Source organism: Rhinoraja longicauda, unplaced genomic scaffold (genome assembly GCF_053455715.1).
Source record: "Rhinoraja longicauda isolate Sanriku21f unplaced genomic scaffold, sRhiLon1.1 Scf000049, whole genome shotgun sequence".
Lineage (NCBI taxonomy): Eukaryota > Metazoa > Chordata > Chondrichthyes > Rajiformes > Arhynchobatidae > Rhinoraja > Rhinoraja longicauda.
The window spans coordinates 612,526-635,164 of NW_027601267.1; the positions used below are offsets into that span (position 1 = coordinate 612,526).

General features: G+C 46.0%; 1 protein-coding gene across 4 annotated transcripts; it reads right to left on the reverse strand.

The window, feature by feature from the left end:
* Window positions 1–309: 309 nt before the first annotated feature.
* On the reverse strand, window positions 310–22,428 carry LOC144612503 (coiled-coil domain-containing protein 160-like). 4 transcript variants are annotated; one of them, XM_078432086.1, is made up of 2 exons: window positions 21,705–22,428; window positions 310–1,545 (listed from the first exon to the last, which is right to left on the reverse strand). In XM_078432086.1, the coding sequence occupies exon 2, from the start codon at window positions 1,531–1,533 to the stop codon at window positions 643–645; it is 891 nt and encodes a 296-aa protein (XP_078288212.1). In that variant the 5' UTR covers window positions 1,534–1,545; window positions 21,705–22,428; the 3' UTR covers window positions 310–642. The 4 variants fall into 4 exon arrangements, 2 of the variants coding, with proteins under 2 accessions (XP_078288212.1, XP_078288211.1); XM_078432085.1 differs by lacking the exon at window positions 21,705–22,428 and adding an exon at window positions 2,180–2,400; XR_013549681.1 differs by lacking the exon at window positions 310–1,545 and adding an exon at window positions 17,958–18,346.
* Window positions 22,429–22,639: the final 211 nt, after the last annotated feature.

A 22,639-nucleotide genomic window follows, 5' to 3' on the forward strand; every position in this document is an offset into this window, starting at 1 on the left:
CCTCCTCTGCACCTAATACCCATGTTCACCTTCTTTGGCATCTTGCTGAATCCATTTAAGAAAAAGGGACAATGGTGGACTGAACGATGCAGATATGGAGGGCAAACAAGACAGTCGCGGAGACAGAGGCACAGCGAGCAGAGACACTGAGCGAGTCTAAGAAATAGAAAACATGAGAAAAAAAATAGCAACAGGAGAGATTGAAAGGAAAACAGCAATAGAGTTTTCAAATTGAGATTATGTCTGCTCCTGCAGCCATTGTATTAAAAAGCATTGAAAAGGCAACACCAATGATTTTTTTCAGCATGATTCTATCTGTCCATTCTGTTCTTACAGTCACAACTGGTTAACAGCAACTTGATTGCAGGTTGCTGCTGAAATCACAGCACCTGGCACACACATGGACCAAAATAGACTTTGTAGTATTCAATGGTCACATAATTATCAGAAATGACCTGAAAATCTCTCCAGAAAGAGATTTGGGATTGTATTCAATCAACAGAAATGTTAATTGCATAAAATCAATTTAACTGCATGCGATCAGCCAACAGCAAAGCAGCAAATTTGCATCAATTGAACCCAACAAATAAGTTTAGTTCAAGATAGTCATTTCATTTCGTTACAAATTCAGTGTTAAAAGCTTCAACGGGGTTTTGAGGAAAGTAAGCTGGCTAAATGTTTGCACAACAACTCCAAATCTTTCTTGTTTCGAGCAGAATGACACTTTTCTGCTCTGAGTTCAGCTGTCACATCATCCAGTTCCATTTGCAGTTTCTTCAGGTCAGTTGCAGATTGTTCTTTTATCTTCTCCATCAAGACAGCCTTTTCCAACTGGTGACACAATGCCTGCTGCTCCCAGGATGAGAGGAGCCTCTCCTTGTTTCGTTGGAGCTCCTGAGATTTGAGCTTGGTCTTATGCACTTCTGATCTCAGCTTGCTTACAGTCATCAGTTGATTCCGAAGATCCTCTCCGAGACGTTTAATTTGAAATTCTTTTGCATGAATTTCTTGGACATTGAGATTGTCCTTCAGAGCTCTGCCCTGTAATTCCTGTTGGGCTTGGCGCAGCTGACCACCTTTCATTTCCAGACTCTCTGCTAGTTCCTTGTAGTTTGCTTTCAGCTCAGCGATTTGTGTTTGGGCCAGAGCCAGTTGAGCTCTCATCTTGCATTGCTCCATGTTACCACACATTGCTTGTTTCTCAGTACTTGGAATACACAGCTCTTCCTTTCCATGAGTGGGAGTTTGACATGAATTGTGTGATTCGTGCAGCTGAAGGTGATTCTGGCCAATCTGATCATTAGTAGGACTAGGCTCATGGACAATCAGCCCTGCCACGTGACTTTTTCGTTTTGATTTCTTTTCTTGATGAAAATGACGAATTTCCTGCTGGTAAATATGTTTAATTTGTTTGGCTCTGCTGGCAGCAAAGCGTTCAGAGAGCAGCAAGACCTGCGAGTGGTCTCCTACAAACAGATCTTCTGCGCAGAAGCGGGGTGGAAATAATTGCTGAACCCAATGTTGCTTTTCCATCTCTAGGAATTTCTGTAAAACAGAAAATGTAGAGTCCAGTACAATTGGAAAACTTTCAAATATTATCATAATCTGTTCAAACAACTCAAATAAAAGCAAAATGTTGAAACACTCGCCAGGTCAGACAGCATCTGTGATGACAGAACTAGTTAACTTAAGGTGGAACAGCACGTCGTATTCTGGTGTACAATCCAATGGCGTGAATATTGAATTCTCCAATTTCAGGTAAACGCATCGCCTGTTCCTTTCTTCTGCTGATTACCCACGTCCTCTGGCACACCATCTTTTTTGCTATCCCCTCCCCTTGTTACCGAGTTTCTTCTCCCCACCTGGTTCCATCCATACACTCACTATTAAGCCCACTCAGTGCTCGATCCCCTCCCTCCCCCACTCATCCCAATTGGCTCGTGTCATTCCCTTATCTCATTCCTCCACGTTCATTATCAGGTTACACAATCAGGAGCCCGAGGTTGTCTCAATTTCTCACCTCCCAGCCTCCAAGGCTGTTTCCACCATTTCCTCCATCTACCCACCATCCCCTCCTCACCAGGATCACTTGCCACCTCCAGCCACCTCCCTCAGTTCTTTACAATGGCCATTGTACTTTTACCACTAACACAGGGTCACGACCAGAAACAGAAATTACCTCTTTGAAGCAGATGGCAGGTAGGGGGATGTGGAAGCTGAACATCAAGCTGCTGACGCCAGGGACGAGGAATCAAAGAGGGATTGTGCAGGTTGGAAAGCAGTGACTGCCCAACACACTGCCTGGAAGCAACCAACAAGAACACCCAACGCTGTTTCTCACCCTCACAGTTTTCAGAGACTGAGACAGAGTAAGAGGGAGTTGGGCCAATATCAGACAGACTTTGCGATTTTTGCTTCTGTATTCGAAGGGGGTGGATGTGAGAAGGAACTCCAAGAGGTGAAGAGTTGGCAAGCTGCAATCGTTGTCTCGGAATCCTGCAAGGTAATCTTCGGATCCCAATAGGAGGGCAGGATGATGATTAAGTCCGGGTTGTTGCGGAGTGAGTGGAGGGCTGCACGTTAAGGAGGGGAGAGTTAGTCAGGGGAGTGGGTCACACTAGGGCGTCAGAGATGTCCTCATTCTTCAGGAAACGGGGCTTCCCCTCTTCCATTATAGATGAGGCTCTCACTAGGGTCTCTTCCACATCCCGCAGCTCTGTTCTTGATCCCCCTCCCCCCACTCGCAACAAGGACAGAATCCCCCTCGTTCTCACCTTCCACCCCACCAGCCAGCGGATCCAACAAATCATCCGCCAACATTTCCGTCACCTACAACGGGACCCCACCACTGGCCATATCTTCCCATCCCCTCCCCTCTCTGCATTCCGCAGAGACCGTTTCCTCCGTAACTCCCTGGTCCACTCGTCCCTTCCTACCCAAACCACTCCATCCCCGGGCACTTTCCCCTGCAACCGCACGAGATGCAACACCTGCGCCTTTACCTCCCCCCTCAACTCCATCCAAGGACCCAGTCTTGAAAAAGTCTTTCCAGGTGAGACAAAGGTTCACCTGCACCTCCTCCAACCTCATCTATTGCATCCGCTGGTCTAGATGTCAACTTATTTACATCGGCGAAACCAAGCGCAGGCTCGGCGATCGCTTCGCTCAACACCTGCGCTCGGTCCGCATTGACCAAACTGATCTCCCGGTGGCCGAGCACTTCAACTCCCCCTCCCATTCCCAGTCTGACCTTTCTGTCATGGGCCTCCTCCAGAGCCATAATGAGGCTCACCGGAAATTGGAGGAACAGCACCTCATATTTTGCCTGGGCAGCTTGCAGCCCAGTGGTATGAACATCGACTTCTCCAACTTCAGATAGTTCCTCTGTCCCTCTCTTCCCCTCCTCCTTCCCAGATCTCCCTCTATCTTCCTGTCTCCTCCTATATCCTTCCTTTGTCCCGCCCCTCTGACATCAGTCTGAAGAAGGGTCTCGACCCGAAACGTCACCCATTCCTTCTCTCCCGAGATGCTGCCTGTCCTGCTGAATTACTCCAGCATTTTGTGAATGGATCCCAATAGGAGCTCTAATGATGACATCCTTAAGGACGAGGACGACTCTGCTACATTCTTGCAGAACCTGGAGGACTGGTGCTCAGTTCCCTAAACACCTCCAAGATCAAGGAGCTGATCATCAACTTCCGTGGATCACACAACGGGGAATAGGCTCCGATCTTTATTAATGGGGACAGTGTGGAGAGAGTGTCCAGCTTCAAGTTTCTCGGCACTCACATTTCAGAGGGTCATGGTCCACTAACACCGCTGCGCTGGTCAAGAAGGCGCAGCAACGACTGTTCTACCTGAGAACACTGAAAAAGTATGGTCTGCCCCAACAGCTGCTGACAACCTTCTACCGCTGCACCATAGAGAGCATCCTAACGCATGGCATCCCTGTGTGGTACCTCAGCTGCACAGAGGCAGAGAGGAGAGCTCTTCAGCAGGTAGTCCATAGAGCTCAGAAGAATATCGGAACACAGCTACCAGCCTTGGAGGACATCTACAACACACGATGCCTCAGAAAAGCCACCAGCATTCACAAAGACTCCTCACACCCCTGCAATAGTCTGTTTGAAATTCTACCATCGGGCAAACGCTACAAGGCCTTCTACGCCCGCACCTCCAGACTCAGGAACAGCTTCATCCCCAGGGCCGTAACTGCTATGAACCGGTCCTGCTGAGCTGGATGGTCACATCGCACAGTGAACCGGCACAGACTTACTTGCACATTATACTGTTTTAAAACTATTTTAAATTTTGTTTCACTGGGTTGTATAAATTTATACTGATTAGCTAATTAATCTATTGCATCGTATGGAAGGCGCATTCCCAATCTCCGTGTACCCCTGTACAATGACAATAAAGATATATTGTATTGTATTGTAACTGGCACTGAAGTGAAGCCGAAAGGTTTGAAGGTGGATAAGTCACCTGCTGATGGACTGCACCCCAGGGTTCTGAAAGAGGTGGCTTTAGAGATTGTGGAGACATTAATTGTGATCTTTCAAGAATCACTAGCATTAGGGGTGGTTCCAGACGATTGGAAAATTGCCAATATTACTCTGCTGTTCAAAAAGGGAATGAAACAGGAGTAGAAACTGTAGGCCGGTCAGCCTGACTTCAGTACTTGGCAAGATTTTAGAGTCCATAATTATAAAAGATGAGGTTTCTGAGTACTTAAAGCACATCATAAAATAGGCTGATGTCAGCATGGTTTTGTGAAAGGAAGATCTTACCTGGCAAACCTGTTGGAATTCTTTGAGAATTAAATAGCAGGATAGGCAAAGGCGGGTCAGTGGATGTGGTTTCACTGGATTTTTAGAAGGCCTTTGATAAGGTTCCGCACATGAGGCTGCTAAAGTGCTTGAGAGCCATGGTATTAGAGGGAAGATACTAGCGTGGATAGCACGTTAGCTTTGGGGTTGGCAGAAGTCAAAAAGTGGCAATAAAAAGGGCTGATTGACTGCCAGTGAGTAGCGGAGGTCGGTGTTGGGGCCGCTACTTTTCACAACATATATCAATGATTTGGATGAAGGAATTGAGGGCTTTGTGGCCAAATATACATGGAGGGACAGGTAGTGTGGAGAAAGCAGGGACTTAGCAGAAGGGACAGGTTTGGAGAGTGGGCTGAGAAGTGGCAGATGGAATACAGTGTAGCAAAATGTGGAGTCATGCATTTTGGTAGTAGGAATAAAGGCGTAAATATTTTCTAAATGGGGAGAGAATTCAGAAATCGGAGGTGTACAAGGACTTGGTGCAGATTTCCCAAATGTTAATTTGAAAGTCGAATCGTTAGTAAGGAAGGCAATTGCAATGCTTGCATTTATTTGAGGTTAATCTTTCCCCTTTAATATACTTATTCAATCTCTTTGGATTCTCATTCTTTTTCCCTGCCAAAGCTATCTCCACCCACTGTGCTCTCCTGATTTCCTTCTAAAGTATACCTGTATCTCCTATATTCCTCCAGAGGTTCACTGGCTCCCAGCTGCCTGTACCTGACAAAAAAAGAAGACCTGGCCTTTTTTTTCTGACCAGAGCTTCGATGTCGACTCCTGGTAACCTTTCCCTTCACTCTAACAGGAACATGCAAGGTCTGCATGCAGACCTTGGACTCTTGCAGTCTCACTTTTAAAAGCCTTCTACTTGCCTGGAAACAACATATCCCAATCAACTTTAGCAAGCTCCTGACCTAATTTACCTTGCAAATTTAGAGCTTTAACTTGGTCTGTCTTTTTTCCATAACCATTTAAAAATAAATAGAACTGTGCTCACAGGTTGCAAAGTGCTCCCTTACTGATGCCCCAGTTACTTGCCCTCCCCCATTTTCCAAGAGTAGGTCCAGCTTTTCCGTCTCCTCAGTAAGTACCTGTATATGTTATGGTATGAAACTTTCCTGAACACACTCAACAAATTCCACCTCATCTAAGCACAACGCAATGGCAGTTCCAGTCCATACCAAAATTGCGTTATTCTTGCAACTCTCTGCAATCTCCCTGCACATTTCCTCTAATTTTCATGCGCTATTTAGAGGGTCTATAGAACAATCCTAACAATGTGATCACTCCTCCTTATTTCTTGGCTTCACTGGTAAAGTCTCACTGGATGTTCCCTCAGTAATTTCATTTTGAACTACTGTTATTGATATTGGTTTATTCTTATCACATATACAGAAATATGGTGAAAACCTTGCTTTGCAAGGTGGGTGGAGAGCACTCCAGTCAAATCATACCAACACGAGTGGAGCCAAGCCATATATAATATAACAGGCAATGCAATTAGAGTAAACAGACCGTAGATTATAGTGTTATACTACAAAGAAAATGCGGATTTAAAAAAATGCGGGGTCCTGGCAGGGTAGGTTGGGAGATTGGGACTATACTCGTAGCACATGAGAGGACCGTCAGTAGTCTGATTACAGCAGGGAGGAAGTGGTTACTGAATCTGGTGATACGAGTTTCAAGCTTGTGAATCTTCTGTCCAAAGAGAAAAGGGAATGATCGGCATGTGAAAATAGTACTTAATTATGCTGTCTGCTTTTCCGAGGCAACATGGTGTGGATGTGCGGGTCGGTCGGGGACGAGCTGTCTGTCCGTGGGCGTGGGGAAGAGAGTGGAAGTTTTGTTGCCTCCATCACAGTGAGGGGGTGTTTGGAGTCACTGTGATGGACGTTTGTGTTGGGGTTATGTGTCTTGTGTTCTTTTTTTTCTTTTTTTTTCTATGACTGCTATGTAGTTTCGTTCGGTACCGAAGTACCGAACGACAAATAAAGCTCTGTTATACCTGTTATACCTGTTATGAAGTCGATGGTGGGGTGGGTGGATGGAAGAGAGACTCACAGATGCTGCCTGACACACTGAGTTCCTACAGCACTTTGTGTTTCACATGTTCCTCAATACTCACAGGGGCTTACCCTTCATTGTGTATGTACTTTATCTGACCTCCCCACATATATCACTTCATACTTATCAAGATTCAAATCCATGGCACTGCTCAAGTTTCCAGCTGATCAATAGCCCAAGACTATTCTCCTCATCATCAATAATGATCAATACAGTGTTTGCCTTCTGAAGGGCTTGCTCTATCCACATGGAGACAAGAAACATTACAGAAGCTGGAATCTGGTGCAACAAAACATCTGCTGGGGAAACTCAGTGGGTTCAGCACCAGCTGAGGGGTAAGAAATGGTAGATATAACATAGAATAGTACAGCACAAGAACAGGCCCTTGTGCCCTTAATGACTGTGCCAAACATGATGCTAAGACCATCTCTTATCTGCCTGCACGTAATCCAGATCTATCTATTCCCTTCATATCCATATGCCTACCCAAAAGTGTCTGAAATGACTCCACCACCACGTTCAGCAGCATTTTCCAGGCACTCACCACTCTCAGAGAGTTGTGAAGCTGTGGAACTCTCCGCCTCAGAAGGCAGTGGAGGCCAATTCCCTGGATGCCTTCAAGAGAGAGTTAGATAGAGCTCTTAATTATAACGGAGTCAAGGGATATGGGGAGAAGGCAGGAACTGATTGTAGATGATCAGCCATGATCATGGTGAATGGCGGTGCTGGCTCGAAGGGCCGAATGGCTTACTCCTGCACCTATTATCTATAATGCGTTTAAATGCAATAGGAGTTTGTTAGTTACAACATTGATTTGTGCTGTTTCTTTTATACAGGTAAGCACAGAACTACTATCTATCTAAACATAGCACAAAAAGTAAGGAAATTTGTGTTTGGTAGATTATTTCTTTGTTGTAACAATGCTTCTTGGCAATAAATCTTATACCGTTGGTCACACACTGTTGTGGGATGGCATCCCATTCTTGTCAGCACCTGGGGGTACCAGAGGCTCAAAACAAGAGTCAATAGCAACAGCAGAATAAGCTGTTTGGCATTGGCAGAGAAGATTTGTCAAATTTTTCATGGGCGCAACCCATATACTCAGCTCTGCTGCTCATCCCACAAATGCATGTTCCTTACAAATGTGGCACCATTTAAAAGGGAAATAAACAGGCTTTCCAACGGTATAAGATTTATTGCCAAGAAGCATTGTTACAACAAAGAAATAATCTACCAAACACAAATTTCCTTACTTTTTGTGCTATGTTTATATATAGTACTATATATACATACACATACATACACACATACAAACACACCCATACATATATGTGTATAAATATGATACTGGGACATAGAAGCGTGACATAGACACCCAGAAATTAATTGTTGTAAAAACCAATGCAAACACATTTATTTACAAGTTTGACAACCGTCTGACTCTATCAAAAAGAAAGAAAGATAGTTCCACATCCGCAAGTAGTTTTTTCAGGTAATTTAAAATTTACCATAAAAGTGTTAACGTACGTAACATGGTGTCTCAATGGCATTTTATTGCAATGGTAGAACTTCTTTTTTCTAATTCATTAAAGTGTAGTTATACATCCTATCCGTGGCGGTCCACAATGAAATTGGACAGTAAACCAATTTATTTACCGTCAGGCCATTTGACAGGTAGATTGGAGGCAACAGTTTGACAGCGTGGAACCCAGATATTCAACCCACAAACCAGATATGCATCTCCCTTACATTTTCAAAGAATGCCCACACACTTTTCGCAAAAATCTACGTAACCACTTAATTTTTTTTTTTAATACAGCTCTATTAAAGCTGCCCATCTGACACCATCTTGTTTGCGTTTTGAAAGGTAAGATTTTGTTTGTATTTTAAATGTATTTTGGGGGAAATACTAGCGGACTCAGGTTGGATTTTTGCGAAAAGTGTGTGCGCATTCTTTGAAAATGTAAGGGAGATGCATATCTGGTTTGTGGGTTGAATATCTGGGTTTGGAGCCCACTTTTCAGTCAGAGGGTGGTGAAGGTGTGGAATTCTCTGCCTCAGAAGGCAGTGGAGGCCAGTTCGTTGGATGCTTTCAAGAGAGAGCTGGATAGAGCTCTTAAGGATAGCGGAGTGAGGGGGTATGGGGAGAAGGCAGGAACGGCGTACTGATTGAGAGTGATCAGCCATGATCGCATTGAATGGCGGTGCTGGCTCGAAGGGCTGAATGGCCTACTCCTGCACCTATTGTCTATTGTCTATTGTCTAATGGCGGAGGCTAAAAACATCGCGAAAATTCCCACGCTGTCAAACTGTTGCCTCCAATCTACCTGTCAAATGGCCTGACGGTAAATAAATTGGTTTACTGTCCAATTTCATTGTGGACCGCCACGGATAGGATGTATAACTGGAAGTAAATCCGGTTTATTCCTTGTTACAGTGAAGCTTGGTTTTCAAGTAACCCATACAAGGTGTTATAGTTCAAAACTCTCAAGTACTTACCGACTTGTCAGTGATTTCAGCGACAATTAGGACGCCGGAGAAGCATTGGGAATTTTCGCGATGTTTCAGAAGGGTGTAATCTCAACCTGAGTCGGCTAGTATTTCCCCCAAATACATTTAAAATACAAACAAAATCTTACCTTTCAAAACACAAACAAGATGGTGTCCGATGGGCAGCTTTCATTAGGAAGATAACGCTGGACAATTGAACGTCTCCTGTATTTAACCAGCAGACGCTCCAAAGACACAAAGGGTCATCAGGCTGCAGCACCGTCAGCAGAAAACTGACAAACTACACTTACACTTACTTATAAAATGTTTTTTATAAAACTTATAAAATGTTAAAATGTTTTTATAAGTTGACAAATCCACCAGACATGAAAACAGCGGGTTAATGATGCCTGCTTATGTACGTAACGATTTGGACACGGAGAACAAAGTAAGCATATTATGTCTCGTTTGCTTTAAAGTATGTTGAGTTAAGAATTTTTGGACATATATATTTTTTACTTGGCTTGAGCATCATAGAAACAAATGAATATCGATCTGAAAAATATTCATTTTTCATGATTTCCAACGGCATCGTAAGAGGCAGGTGTGTGAGGCAGGAGGCAGAAAAGGGAAACACTCAGACCCAATATGTAGGAGAGAAAGAAGGGAAAATAAATAAACTGAGAATAAGAAATGATGGGTCCCTTAAATGTGTATATTTTAATGCTAGGAGCATTGTAAGAAAGATGGATGAGCTTAGAGCCTGGATTGACATCTGGAAGTATGATGTTGTGGCGATCAGTGAAACATGGTTGCAGGAGGGTTGCGATTGGCAATTAAATATTCCAGGATTTCATTGTTTCAGATGTGATAGAATCGGAGGGGGAAGAGGTGGGGGTGTTGCATTGCTTGTCAGGGAGGATATCACAGCAGTGCTTTGGCAGGACAGACTAGAAGGCTCGATTAGGGAGGCTGTTTGGGTGGAACTCAGAAATGAGAAAGGTTTAGCAACACTTATAGGGGTGTATTATAGACCGCCAAATAGGGAACGAGAATTGGAAGAGCAAATATGTAAGGAGATAGCAGATATTAGTAGTAAGCACAGAGTAGTGATTGTGGGTGATTTCAATTTTCCGTACATAGACTGGGAATCACATTCTGTTAAAGGGCTGGATGGTTTGGAGTTTGTAAAATGTGTGCAGGATAGTTTTTTGCAGCAATACGTAGAGGTACCTACCAGAGAAGGGGCAGTGTTGGACCTCCTGTTGGGAAATGAGACGGGTCAGGTGACGGAGGTATGTGTTGAGGAGCACTTTGGGTCTAGTGATCACAATGCCATTAGTTTCAATATAATTATGGAGAAGGTCAAATCTGGACCAAGGGTTGAGATTTTGGATTGGAGAAAGGCTAATTTTGAGGAGATGAGAAAGGATTTAAAAGGAGTGAAATGGGACATTTTGTTTTATGAAAAGGATATAATAGAGAAATGGAGGATATTTAAAGGTGAAATTTTGAGAGTACAGAGTCTTTATGTCCCTGTTCAGTGGAAAGGAAAGAATAATAATTTGAAAGAGCCGTGGTTTTCCAGGGAAATTGGACACTTGGTTCGGAAAAAGAGGGAGATATACAATAAATATAAGCGGCAGGGAGTAAATGAGGTTCTTGAGGAATATAAAGAATGTAAAAGGAATCTTAAGAAGGAAATTAGAAAAGCGAAAAAAAGATATGAGGTTGCTTTGGCAAGTAATGTAAAAGTAAACCCCAAGGGGTTCTACAGATATGTCAATAGCAAAAGGATAGCGAGGGATAAAATTGGTCCATTAGAGAGTCAGAGTGGACAGCTATGTGCTGAGCCGGAAGAAATGGGGGAGATATTAAACAATTTCTTTTCTTCGGTATTCACCGAGGAGAAGGATATTGAATTATGTGAGGTAAGCGAAACAAGTAGAGTAGTGATGGAAATTATGAGGATTAAAGAAGAGGAGGTACGGACACTTTTGAAAAATATAAAAGTGGATAAGTCTCCAGGTCCTGATAGGATATTCCCTAGGACATTGAGGGAAGTTAGTGCAGAACTAGCAGGGGCTATGACGGAAATATTTCAAACGTCATTAGAAACGGGGATGGTGCCGGAAGATTGGCGCATTGCACATGTTGTGCCTTTGTTTAAAAAAGGTTCTAAAAGTAAACCTAACAATTATAGACCTGTTAGTTTGACGTCTGTGGTGGGAAAATTAATGGAAAAGATACTTAGGGACAATATATATAATTATATGGATAAACAAGGCCTGATTAGAAACAGTCAACATGGATTTGTGCCTGGAAGGTCATGTTTGACTAATCTTCTTGAATTTTTTGAAGAGGTTACCAGGGAAATTGATAGTTGCAAGGCTGTGGATGTTGTCTATATGGACTTTAGTAAGGCTTTTGACAAGGTTCCACATGGTAGGTTGATTAAGAAGGTTAAATCGTTGGGTATTAATAGTGAGGTTGCAAGATGGATTCAACAATGGCTGAATGGGAGATACCAGAGGGTAATGGTTGACAACTGTATGTCAGGTTGGAGGCCAGTGTCTAGTGGAGTACCCCAAGGATCTGTGTTGGGTCCACTGTTGTTTGTCATTTACATTAATGATCTGGATGATGGTGTGGCAAATTGGATTAATAAATATGCAGATGACACTAAGATAGGTGGTGTAGTTAATAATGAAGTAGAGTTTCAAAGTCTACAGAGAGACTTGGGCCTTTTGGAAGGGTGGGCTGAAAGATGGCAGATGGAGTTTAATGCTGATAAGTGTGAGGTGCTGCATTTTGGTAGGACAAATCAAAATAGGACGTACAGGGTAAATGGTAGGGAATTGAGGAATGCAGTGGAACAGAGGGATCTGGGAATAACTGTGCATTGTTCCCTGAAGGTGGAATCTCATGTGGATAGGGTGGTGAAGAAGGCGTTTGGTATGCTTGTCTTTATAAATCAGAGCATCGAGTATAGAAGTTGGGATGTAATGTTAAAATTGTACAGGGCATTGGTGAGGCCGAATCTGGAGTATGGTGTGCAGTTCTGGTCGCCAAATTATAGGAAGGATGTCGACAAAATGGAGAGGGTACAGAGGAGATTTACAAGAATGTTGCCTGGGTTTCAGCACTTAAGCTACAGAGAGAGGTTGAACAGGTTGGGTCTTTATTCTTTGGAGCGTAGAAGGTTGAGGGGGGACTTGATAGAGGTTTTTAACATTTTAAGAGGGACGGACAGAGTTGACGTGGGTAGGCTTTTCCCCTTGAGAGTGGGGAAGATTCCAACAAGGGGACATAACTTTAGAATTGAGGGACAAAAGTTTAGGGGTAACATGAGGGGTAGACAATAGACAATAGACAATAGGTGCAGGAGTAGGCCATTCAGCCCTTCGAGCCAGCACCGCCATTCAATGCGATCATGGCTGATCACTATCAATCAGTACCCCGTTCCTGCCTTCTCCCCATACCCCCTCACTCCGCTATCCTTAAGAGCTCTATCCAGCTCTCTCTTGAAAGCATCCAACGAACTGGCCTCCACTGCCTTCTGAGGCAGAGAATTCCACACCTTCACCACCCTCTGACTGAAAAAGTTCTTCCTCATCTCCGTTCTTTACTCAGAGGGTGGTGGCTGTATGGAATGGAATGGGCTTCCGGTGGAAGTGGTGGAGGCAGGCTCGCTTTTATTATTTAAGAGTAAATTGGATAGGTATATGGATGAGAGGGGATTGGAGGGTTATGGTCTGAGAGCAGGTAGATGAGACTAGGTCAGAGAGAGTGGTCGGCGTGGACTGGTAGGGCCGAACGGGCCTGTTTCCGTGCTGTAGTTGTTATATGGTTATATGGTACTTAACTCTCAGGACACGATGAGTTACGTACATGAGCATGATATTTTTTACTCTCCCAAATGAATATGTGCAACTAATTTCTCCAAGCAAAGTCGGGTTTGGAAAGGCATATCAAAGGTCCTCAAAAAAAATTTGTTTAGACAAATGTAGGCCATTACGATACGTACATATTTTCACATAAGTTATGATGTGTAAAAAAATGTCACATTTTTGTGTCCAATTATGGGTCAAAATCAAAATCAAATTTTAATTTTACAACAGTTGAAGAAAGTCTGGAACCATAAGTTTATATTATGTATTACATGGCTATATGAAGTACCACATACAAGCAAAACTTTCCCATCAAGTAAACGGAATATACTTTTGCAGACAAATGAAAATAACATTAAAAAATCTCTCCAGTATCATATTTTTATACATATATGTATGTATTTCTGAGATTGTGATGGAACTACAGCCAAAACGGTAAAGGATAGTGCCACAATTTTAGCACCACCTTAATCACCATTGTCCTGGCGACTGTCAATAAAAAGTTTTATTTGAATTGGGCTTATATTTTTAAAGTTAGGGAGATTTTAAAGTTTAAAAATCACCTTTCAATCCAACTTCGTAAAGGTACTCAGCGTGTGACGTCACAATGGGACACGTACGACTTTAATTGCGCTTCCCTCCCCACTCCCCCAAACAAGATGGCCATTGGCAGGCCGCCTGGGGTCAGTGGCTCCCTCTCCCCTTTCGTCTCCCCCTCGCCCGCACCCAGCCCCGGGGAGACTCCGAGCAGGAGGGAGATTGTCGTCCACCCCGTCGACTGATCGTTACCCTCAGTCTCCTCGAGCGCCCGCTTCAATCGACGGTGTCGTCGAGTCCCCGCTCCCGCCCGGGCCCAGTGCCTCACACTATCCCTGGAATACAACTCCCAGCGGGCAGCTTCTCCTCCGCCTCCCGCCTCGCCTCCAGCGGCTGCTTCAACCGATGACGTTGGCGACGACGGCCGCTTCAACTGACGGCGTCGTCGACGACCCCACAAATATGGCGACAGCTCTCCTCCTCCCACTCCGCCATCTTGTGCATGCCTCCCACCGCCGTGCTGCCCGCCGGGAGATGTAGTCCCAGCTCCCGCTGCCACGCTGCCCACCAAGAGTTGTAGTCGTATGTTGAAAGGCTGGAGCGATTGGGCTTGTATACACTGGAATTTAGAAGGATGAGGGGGGATCTTATTGAAACATATAAGATAATTAGGGGATTGGACACATTAGAGGCAGGAAACATGTTCCCAATGTTGGGGGAGTCCAGAACAAGGGGCCACAGTTTAAGAATAAGGGGTAGGCCATTTAGAACGGAGATGAGGAAGAACTTTTTCAGTCAGAGAGTGGTGAAGGTGTGGAATTCTCTGCCTCAGAAGGCAGTGGAGGCCAGTTCGTTGGATGCTTTCAAGAGAGAGCTGGATAGAGCTCTTAAGGATAGCGGAGTGAGGGGGTATGGGGAGAAGGCAGGAACGGGGTACTGATTGAGAGTGATCAGCCATGATCGCATTGAATGGCGGTGCTGGCTCGAAGGGCTGAATGGCCTACTCCTGCACCTATTGTCTATTGTCTATTGTCCCAGCTCCCGCCGCCGTGCTGCCTGCAGGTGTAGTCCCAGCTCCCGCCGGGCCCCAGCCACCGTCGGTCGACCGTGATCAGCGTTGCACGCAGGGGGCACTGGTAAGTGGCTTTCGCCGCCAACAGGTCCACAGAGGGGAGTGGGGGCCAAGTGGAGGGGCCGAGTGGAGGGGAGAGTGGGGGGAGAATGAGGGGAGGGTAGGGGGGAAGGGGAGAGGGGAATGAGGGGAGGGGGTGAGGGAGGAGAGTGGGAGAGGGTGGGGGATGGGGAGAGTGAGGGAGGCGAGGGGAAATGGGGGTGGGGGGAGAGGAGGGGGAATGGGGGTGGGGGGAGAGGAGGGGGAATGGGGTGGGGGAGAGGAGGGGGAATGGGGTGGGGGGAGAGGAGGGGGAATGGGGTGGGGGGAGAGGAGGGGGGAATGGGGGTGGGCGGAGGGAAGGGGAAAGTGGGATTAGGGGGGATGGAGTGGGTCAGTGGGGGGAGGAGGGGGGAATAAGGGGGATTGAGTAGGGGGGGTTGAGGGTGCTGGACCAATACAGGAGAGGCTTTGTCCATGGCTCCCTCTCGCTGCAGTGCTGGCACCACGGGGCCCAGGGCAGTGACACCCTCTCCCCTTCCCTGTCCCCTCTCTACGAGGAATGGGCTCAATGGGTCCACCTGGTCTAGTACTTCATGATTTTCTGCTGTGCTGCTTGCAACATGTCGCCACAGACATTTTCATTGATACACTTTCGGATACTGCCAGGGAACCATCAGAGGTAAGCACCAGCAGCATTCAGGGATGCAGCATCTCGCCTGGCAGAGCCATAATACGATACGATAAAACTTTATTTATCCCAAGAGGGAAATTGATCTGCCAGCAGTGATAAAACGCAAAATACATGAAACATGAAATTAAAGCGATGAATGGAAAGGATTGAGGATGTGCAAAAAACTTTTTTGGGGGGGGGGAGGGGGAGTCAGTCTACCCCATGACAGAAGGGGGAGGAGTTGTACAGTTTGATTGCCACATGGAAGATGGATCACCTGTGGCGTTCTGTCCTGCATCTTGGTGGAACCAGTCTGTTGCTGAACGTGCTCATCAGGTTGGCCAGCGTGTCATGGAGGGGCTGAGCTGTATTGTCCAGGATGCTCCAGTTTGTGGAGCATCTTCCCCTCCAAGACCATCTCCCATGATTCCAACTCCACCCCCAGGACGGAGCCAGCCTGCCTGATGAGTTTGTTAATCCTATTGGCGTCTGCGGCCTTCACCCTGCTGCCCCAGCACACGACAATGAAGAAGATGGCACTGGCTACCACCAATTGGTAGAACATCTGCAGCATCTTACTGCAGATGTTGAAGGAGCGAAGCCTTCCCACATTGTACAGGGCCTCAGCATTCCTGGACCAGTCCAGTTTACTGTCCAGGTACACTCCAAGCAATTTGCACTGCCTGGTAAACTGCACATCCACACCATTGATGGAGACAGGGATGTTCCTCTCCTCCTAAAGTCCACCACTAACTCCTTAATCTTGTCGCTGTTGAGCTGCAGGTAATTCAGCCCACATCATTCAACAAAATCATTGATTGGTGATTCAACTTCCATATTCAACTTCCCTCACTGATGCAGCCCACAAGTAGGGATGTTATGTTACAGTTGTACCAAACATTGCTGAAGACACATTTGATAGAAACATAGAAAATAGATGCAGGAGTAGGCCATTCGGCCCTTCGAGCCTGCACCGCCATTCAATATGATCATGGCTGATCATCCAACTCAGTATCCCGTACCTGCCTTCTCTCCATACCCCCTGATCCCTTTAGCCACAAGGGCCACATCTAACTCCCTCTTAAATATAGTCAATGAACTGGCCTCAACTACCTTCTGTGGCAGAGAATTCCACAGATTCACCACTCTGTGTGAAAAAATGTTGTTTTGGTCACCCTCCTATAGAAAAATGGTGTTAAGCTGGAACGAGTGCAGAGATTTACAAGAATGTTGCCAGGACTTCAAGGCGGCTATAGGGAGATTGGGCAGGCTAGGACTTTATTCCTTGGAACGCAGGAAGATAAGGGATGATCTTAGAGGTGTATATGATCATGAGATCATGAGGGGAATAGAAAGACTGAATGTACAGTCTTTTATCCAGCACAGGGAAATCAAGAACCAGAGGACAAGTTTAGGATGAGAGGGGAAAGATATGTTAAGAACCCGAGGGGTAACTTTTTCATACAGAGGGTGGTGAGTATATGGAATGAGGTGGGAGAGTAAGTCATTGAGGTAGATTCTATCACAAAATTTAAAAGACATTTGGACAGGTACATGGACAGTAAAGATTTAAGGGGATAGGGGCTAAATGTGGTTAGCTGGGACTAGCGTAGATGGGGTAACTTGGTGAGTATGGGCAAGTTGGCTGAATACTGTATGACTCTATGACTACCCTTACAGATTGGGTTATCTATGCCTCACAATCTTATATACTGTAACCGGGTTGCCTCCTTTGCTCCAGGCCAAACAAGTGCAGTCTACCCAATCTCTCCTATGAAACATGCTGTCAAAGGAGGTAGTTGAGGCAGATACAACAACATTTAACAGACATTTTGACAGGTATATGAATAAGAAAGCTTTAGATTGATGTGGGTCAAACAGGGAGTCCAGAAACAGGGGCCACAGTCTAAGAATAAAGGGGGGGGGGGCATTTAAAACTGAGATGAGAAAAAAACATTTTCACCCAGAGTTGTGAATTTGCCACAGAAGGCAGTAGACGCCAATTCACTGGATGAATTTAAAAGAGAGTTAGATAGAGCTCTATGGGCTAGCGGTATCAAGGGACATGGGGAGAAGGCAGGCACAGGTTACTGATTGTGGATGATCAGCCATGATCACAATGAATGGCAGTGCAGCAAGAAGGGCCAAATGGCCTCCTCTTGCATCTATTTTCTATGTTTCTATGATTAGATGGAACATCATGAGTTGGGCTGAAGGCTTGGGCTGCATGACTATGATATTTCAAATACAAATTAAAACTATCACCATTTTTATTGGATAGAAATGGCACATACAGCTTGCACTATTACATTATTCATAGAAAAGTGAACAGAAGTATGAAATTCCATCCCAGAGAGTCCCAAACATGGTTTTATTTTTGAAATATTGTGACTGAAAAGTGTATCGAAAATAGGACGAAACAAAATTTGGGCACTGAATGATTATACATGCATATTAATATAATTGAACAATGATCATGTTTAACTTGCTCAGTAAGTAAGTGAGTTGCTAAGTAACTCAGCGGGACAGGCAGCATCTCTGGAGAGAAGGAATAGGTGACATTTCAGGTCGAGTCCAGCTCGAAGTCAGACTGAGGAAGGGTCTCAATCTGAAACGTCACCCATTCCTACCTCTCCTGCTGAGTCACTCCAGCATTTTGTGTCTACCTTCGACAGGTCATGGGTGAGGAGGCAGACGAAGCAGTCCCTGGTCCTCCAGGTTGGGGGTTGGGCATGGGGTTAACTACCCCACCCTGAAAAAAAGTGGGAGTTATAGAAACATTGACAAATGAAAACCAATTGTATATAATATGCAAAAAATCTAATAATCTATATCTCATTCGATAACCTGAGGCATATAATTTTTAGATTGACACAAGATGTTGGAGTAACTCAGCAGGTGAGGCAGCATCTCGGGAGAGAAGGAATGGTTGACGTTTCGGGTCGAGACCCTTCTTCAGACTGATGTCAGGGGAGGGGGCGGGACAAAGATAGGATGTAGTCGGAGACAGGAAGGATAGTGGGAGAACTGGGAAGGGAGAGGGGATAGAGAGGGATTAGCTAAAGTAGGATAAGTCAATGTTCATACAGCTGGGGTGTAAACTGCCCAAGCGAAATATGAGGCGCTGTTCCTCCAATTTGCCCTGGGCCTCACTCTGATAATGGAGGAAGCCCAGGACAGAAAGGGCAGATTTGGAATGGGAGGGGTAGTTGAAGTGCTGAGCCACCGGGAGATCAGGTGGTTGAGTCGGACTGAGCGGAGGTGTTCAGCGAAACGATCGCCGAGCCAGCGCTTGATCTCGCCGATGTCGGGAAGTTGACACCTGGAACAGCGGATACAATAGACAATAGGTCATTCGGACCTTCAAGCCAGCACCGCCATTCAATGTAATCATGGCTGATCATTCACAATCCGTACTCCGTTCCTGCCTTCTCCCCATACCCCAACTCCGCTATCTTTAAGAGCTGTATCTAGCTTTCTCGAAAGCATCCAGAGAATTCGCCTCCACTGCCTTCTGAGGCAGAGAATTCCACGGAATTACCACTCTCTGACTGACAAGGTTTTTCCTCATCTCCGTTCTAAATGGCCTACCCCTTATTCTTAAATTGTGGCCCCTGGTTCTGGACTCCCCCAGCATTGGGAACATGTTTCCTGCCTCTAACGTGTCCAATCCCTTAATAAATCTTATATGTTTCAATATGTCTCATCCTTCTAAATTCCAGCGTATACAAGCCTAGTCGCTCCAGTCTTTCAACATATGACAGTCCCGCCATTCCGGGAATTAACCTAGTGAACCTACGCTGCACGCCCTCAATAGCAGATAATAATCTGCCTTCCTGTTCTTACCACCAAAGTGGATAACCTCACATTTATCCACATTAAACTGCATCTGCCATGCTTCTGCCCACTCGCGCAACCTGTCCAAGATCAGTCTGAAGAAGGGTCTCGACCCGAAACGTCACCCATTCCTTCTCTCCTGAGATGTTGCCTGACCTGCTGAGTTACTCCAGCATTTTGTGAAATAAATACCTTCGATTTGTACCAGCATCTGCAGTTATTTTCTTATACTACAAGTTACCCTGCATCCTCATAGCATCCTCCTCACAGATCACACTGCCACCCAGCTTTGTGTCATCCGCAAATTTGCTAATGTTACTTTTAATCCCTTCATCTAAGTCATTAATGTATATTGTAAATAGCAGCGGTCCCAACACCGAGCCTTGCGGTACTCCACTAGGAGGAATTTAAAATACTTTGCTTACATGATATGTAACAATAAATGTGACATTTAATACCAATAGATTGAGCGTGTTACTTCTAAAAAAGGTCCTTTCATAATCTGAATTACAAAGAAAATAGGCGCACGAGTAGGCCATTCGGCCCTTCAATCCAGCACCGCTATTCAATATGATCATGGATGATCATCCAAAATCAGTACCAGGGTCTCTTGCCCAGAGTAGAGGAATCAAGGACCAGAGGTCGATAGGTTCAAGGTGAAGGGGAAAATATTTAATAGGAATCCGAGGGGTGACTTTTTCACACAAAGGGTGGTGGGTGTATGGAACAAGCTGTTGAGGTAGTTGAGGCACAGTTAGACAGGTACATGGATAGGACAGGTTCGGAGGCATATGGACCAAGCAAAGGCAAGTGGGACTAGTGTAGCTGGGACATTGTTGGCCGGTGTGGGCAAGTTGGGCCAAAGGGCCTGTTTCCACACCGTATTACTCTATGACTCTATGGCCAGGGTCCTGTACAACTGTAGTAGGACCCCCTTGCTCCTAAACTCAAATCCTCTCGCAATGACGGCCAACATGCCATTAGCTTTGTGTAGGAAAATACTGCAGATGCTGGTTTAAATCGAAGGTAGACACAAAATGCTGGAGTAACACAGCGGGACAGGTAGCATCTCTGGAGAGAAGGAATGGGTGGCATTTCGGGTCGAGACCTTTCTTAGGTTTCTTCACCTGCATGCTTACTTTCAGTGACTGATGTACAAGGACACCCAGGTCTTGTTGCACCTCCCCTTTTCCTAATCTGACACCATTCAGATAATAATCCCCTTTTCCTGTTCTTGCCACCAAAGTGGATAACCTCACATTTATCCACATTATACTGCATCTGCCCACTCACCCAACCTATTCAAGTCACCCTGCAGCCTCATAGCATCCTCCTCACAGCTCACACTGCCACCCAGCTTTTTGTCCCCGCAAACTTACATTTAATTTGCTCGTCTAAATCGTTAATATATATTGCAAATAACTGGGGTCCCAGCACTGAGCCTTGCAGCACCCCACTAGTCACTGCCTGCCATTTTGAAAAGGACCCGTTAATTCCCGTTTGCCTCCTGACTGCCAACCAGTTCCCTATCCATGTCAATACCCTACCCCCAATACCATGTGGTCTAATTTGGCACACTAATTAATCTCTTGTGTGGGAGCTTGTCAAAGGCTTTTTGAAATTCCAGATACACCACATCCACTGGCTCTCCCATCTCCATTCTACTTGTTACAACCTCAAAAATTCCAGAAAATTAGTCAAGCATGATTTCCCCATCATAAATCCATGCTGACTTTGACCGATCCTATCACTGCTTTCCAAATGCGCTACTGTTACATCTTTAATAATCGACTCACGAATTTCCCCACTACCGATGTAAGGCTAACTGGTTTCCCCGTTTTCTCTCTCCCTCCTTTCTTAAAAAGTGGTGTTACATTAGCTACCAGCAACTGATCCAGAGTCTATAGAACATTGTAAGTTCGGTACTATATCCAATAACATTTACAACATAGACACAAAGTGCTGGAATAACTCAGCGGGACAGGCCGTCCTGAGACAAGCGTCTCAGGACGTTTCGGGTCGAGACCCTTCTTCAGACTTCATTTACAACATAGTCAATTAATAAACGTATACATCCTATTCTGCAAAATGTAGTTTGCTTCAAGATGATTTCGCTATGTCCAGTTTTAACAATTTTCTAAGACACTGTTATTTTTTGAAAACTTTCCTTATCACAGGCGGCACAATTTAACAATAAAATTGTATGAAGTGTTAAGGCAATAGCATTTATTTTGTATTTCATCGTAGCGACGTGCTGCATTTCGTACACTTACTCTGTGAATGTGGGGGCGGCAGCGGCTCTGGAGGTGATGGCTGTGGTCCGAGAGGTTTGGGACACACGGCCCCAAAGCTTCCACAAAGGTGCAGGAAACGGGTTTAAAACTATTGCTTTGTTGACTAAAGACAGTCTGATCAACGGCTTTGTGTCTGTGGAGGATTTGTGGAGATGGCGATCTACATTGCAACAGCCGGTTCCCACTCCACAAGTGAGCCCGCGTGAGGCAGCTCCGTTGCCCTGGCGCCGGGTGCAGCTCCACATTTAAACCGTTGCCCTGGCGGCGTGCGGCGCTACGATGACGTTGTATTTTATGTTAATGAGCGGCGCTGGGATGCCGCGGGCGTTATGTTAATGAGGGGCGGGCGGCGTGGAGCCCCGCCCCGCGTCACGTGGGCGGCTCTTCGCGCCACTTTCGGAAAGCCGGCCAGGGGCGAGCAGCAGCCGCCCGCTCCCCACGCGGGCTGGGGAAGGAAGGTAGGTAGGCAGGCGATGAGGGCAGTGTCCGGGCTGGGTTGGAGAAAGAGAGAGAATCAGCGGGCCGCCCGGCAGACAGGCAGGTAGGTCGCTGGCCGACAGTGGCCCGAGTTCACCTCCTGCCCAGTTGGCGTTCGTGGCTGGAAGGCCAGTGCCGCACCGATGAGGCAGCGCTGTAGGACGCTAACTAACTCGACCCGCCGCCAGTCGGCGTGGAGCGGAGCGAAACACATGGCGCGGGCGGAAGCGGCGCTCGCCCCAGGCCGTGGAGGGCAGGCAGGTGGATCCTGGGCGCATGCGCCGGCCGCTTGGGCCGCTGGGAGTTGTAGTTCATGCCGGGCGTCCAGCACGCGGTCGCCCCTCCCCCCGGGAATCTCCCCCCCCCCCCCCCCGGAACCTCTCGTCCCTCCCCACCGGCCAACTCGCCCCTCCCTCGGGCACCCCCTCGACATCTGT

Bases quoted from the DNA above. Each gene is read 5' to 3' on its own strand.
- LOC144612503 (XM_078432085.1), bottom strand. From the start codon at position 2,224: ATGTTCAGCTTCCACATCCCCCTACCTGCCATCTGCTTCAAAGAG. The intron at 1,546-2,179 runs GTAATTTCTGTT...TCTGTTTTACAG, and splicing joins CTGCCATCTGCTTCAAAGAG to AAATTCCTAGAGATGGAAAA.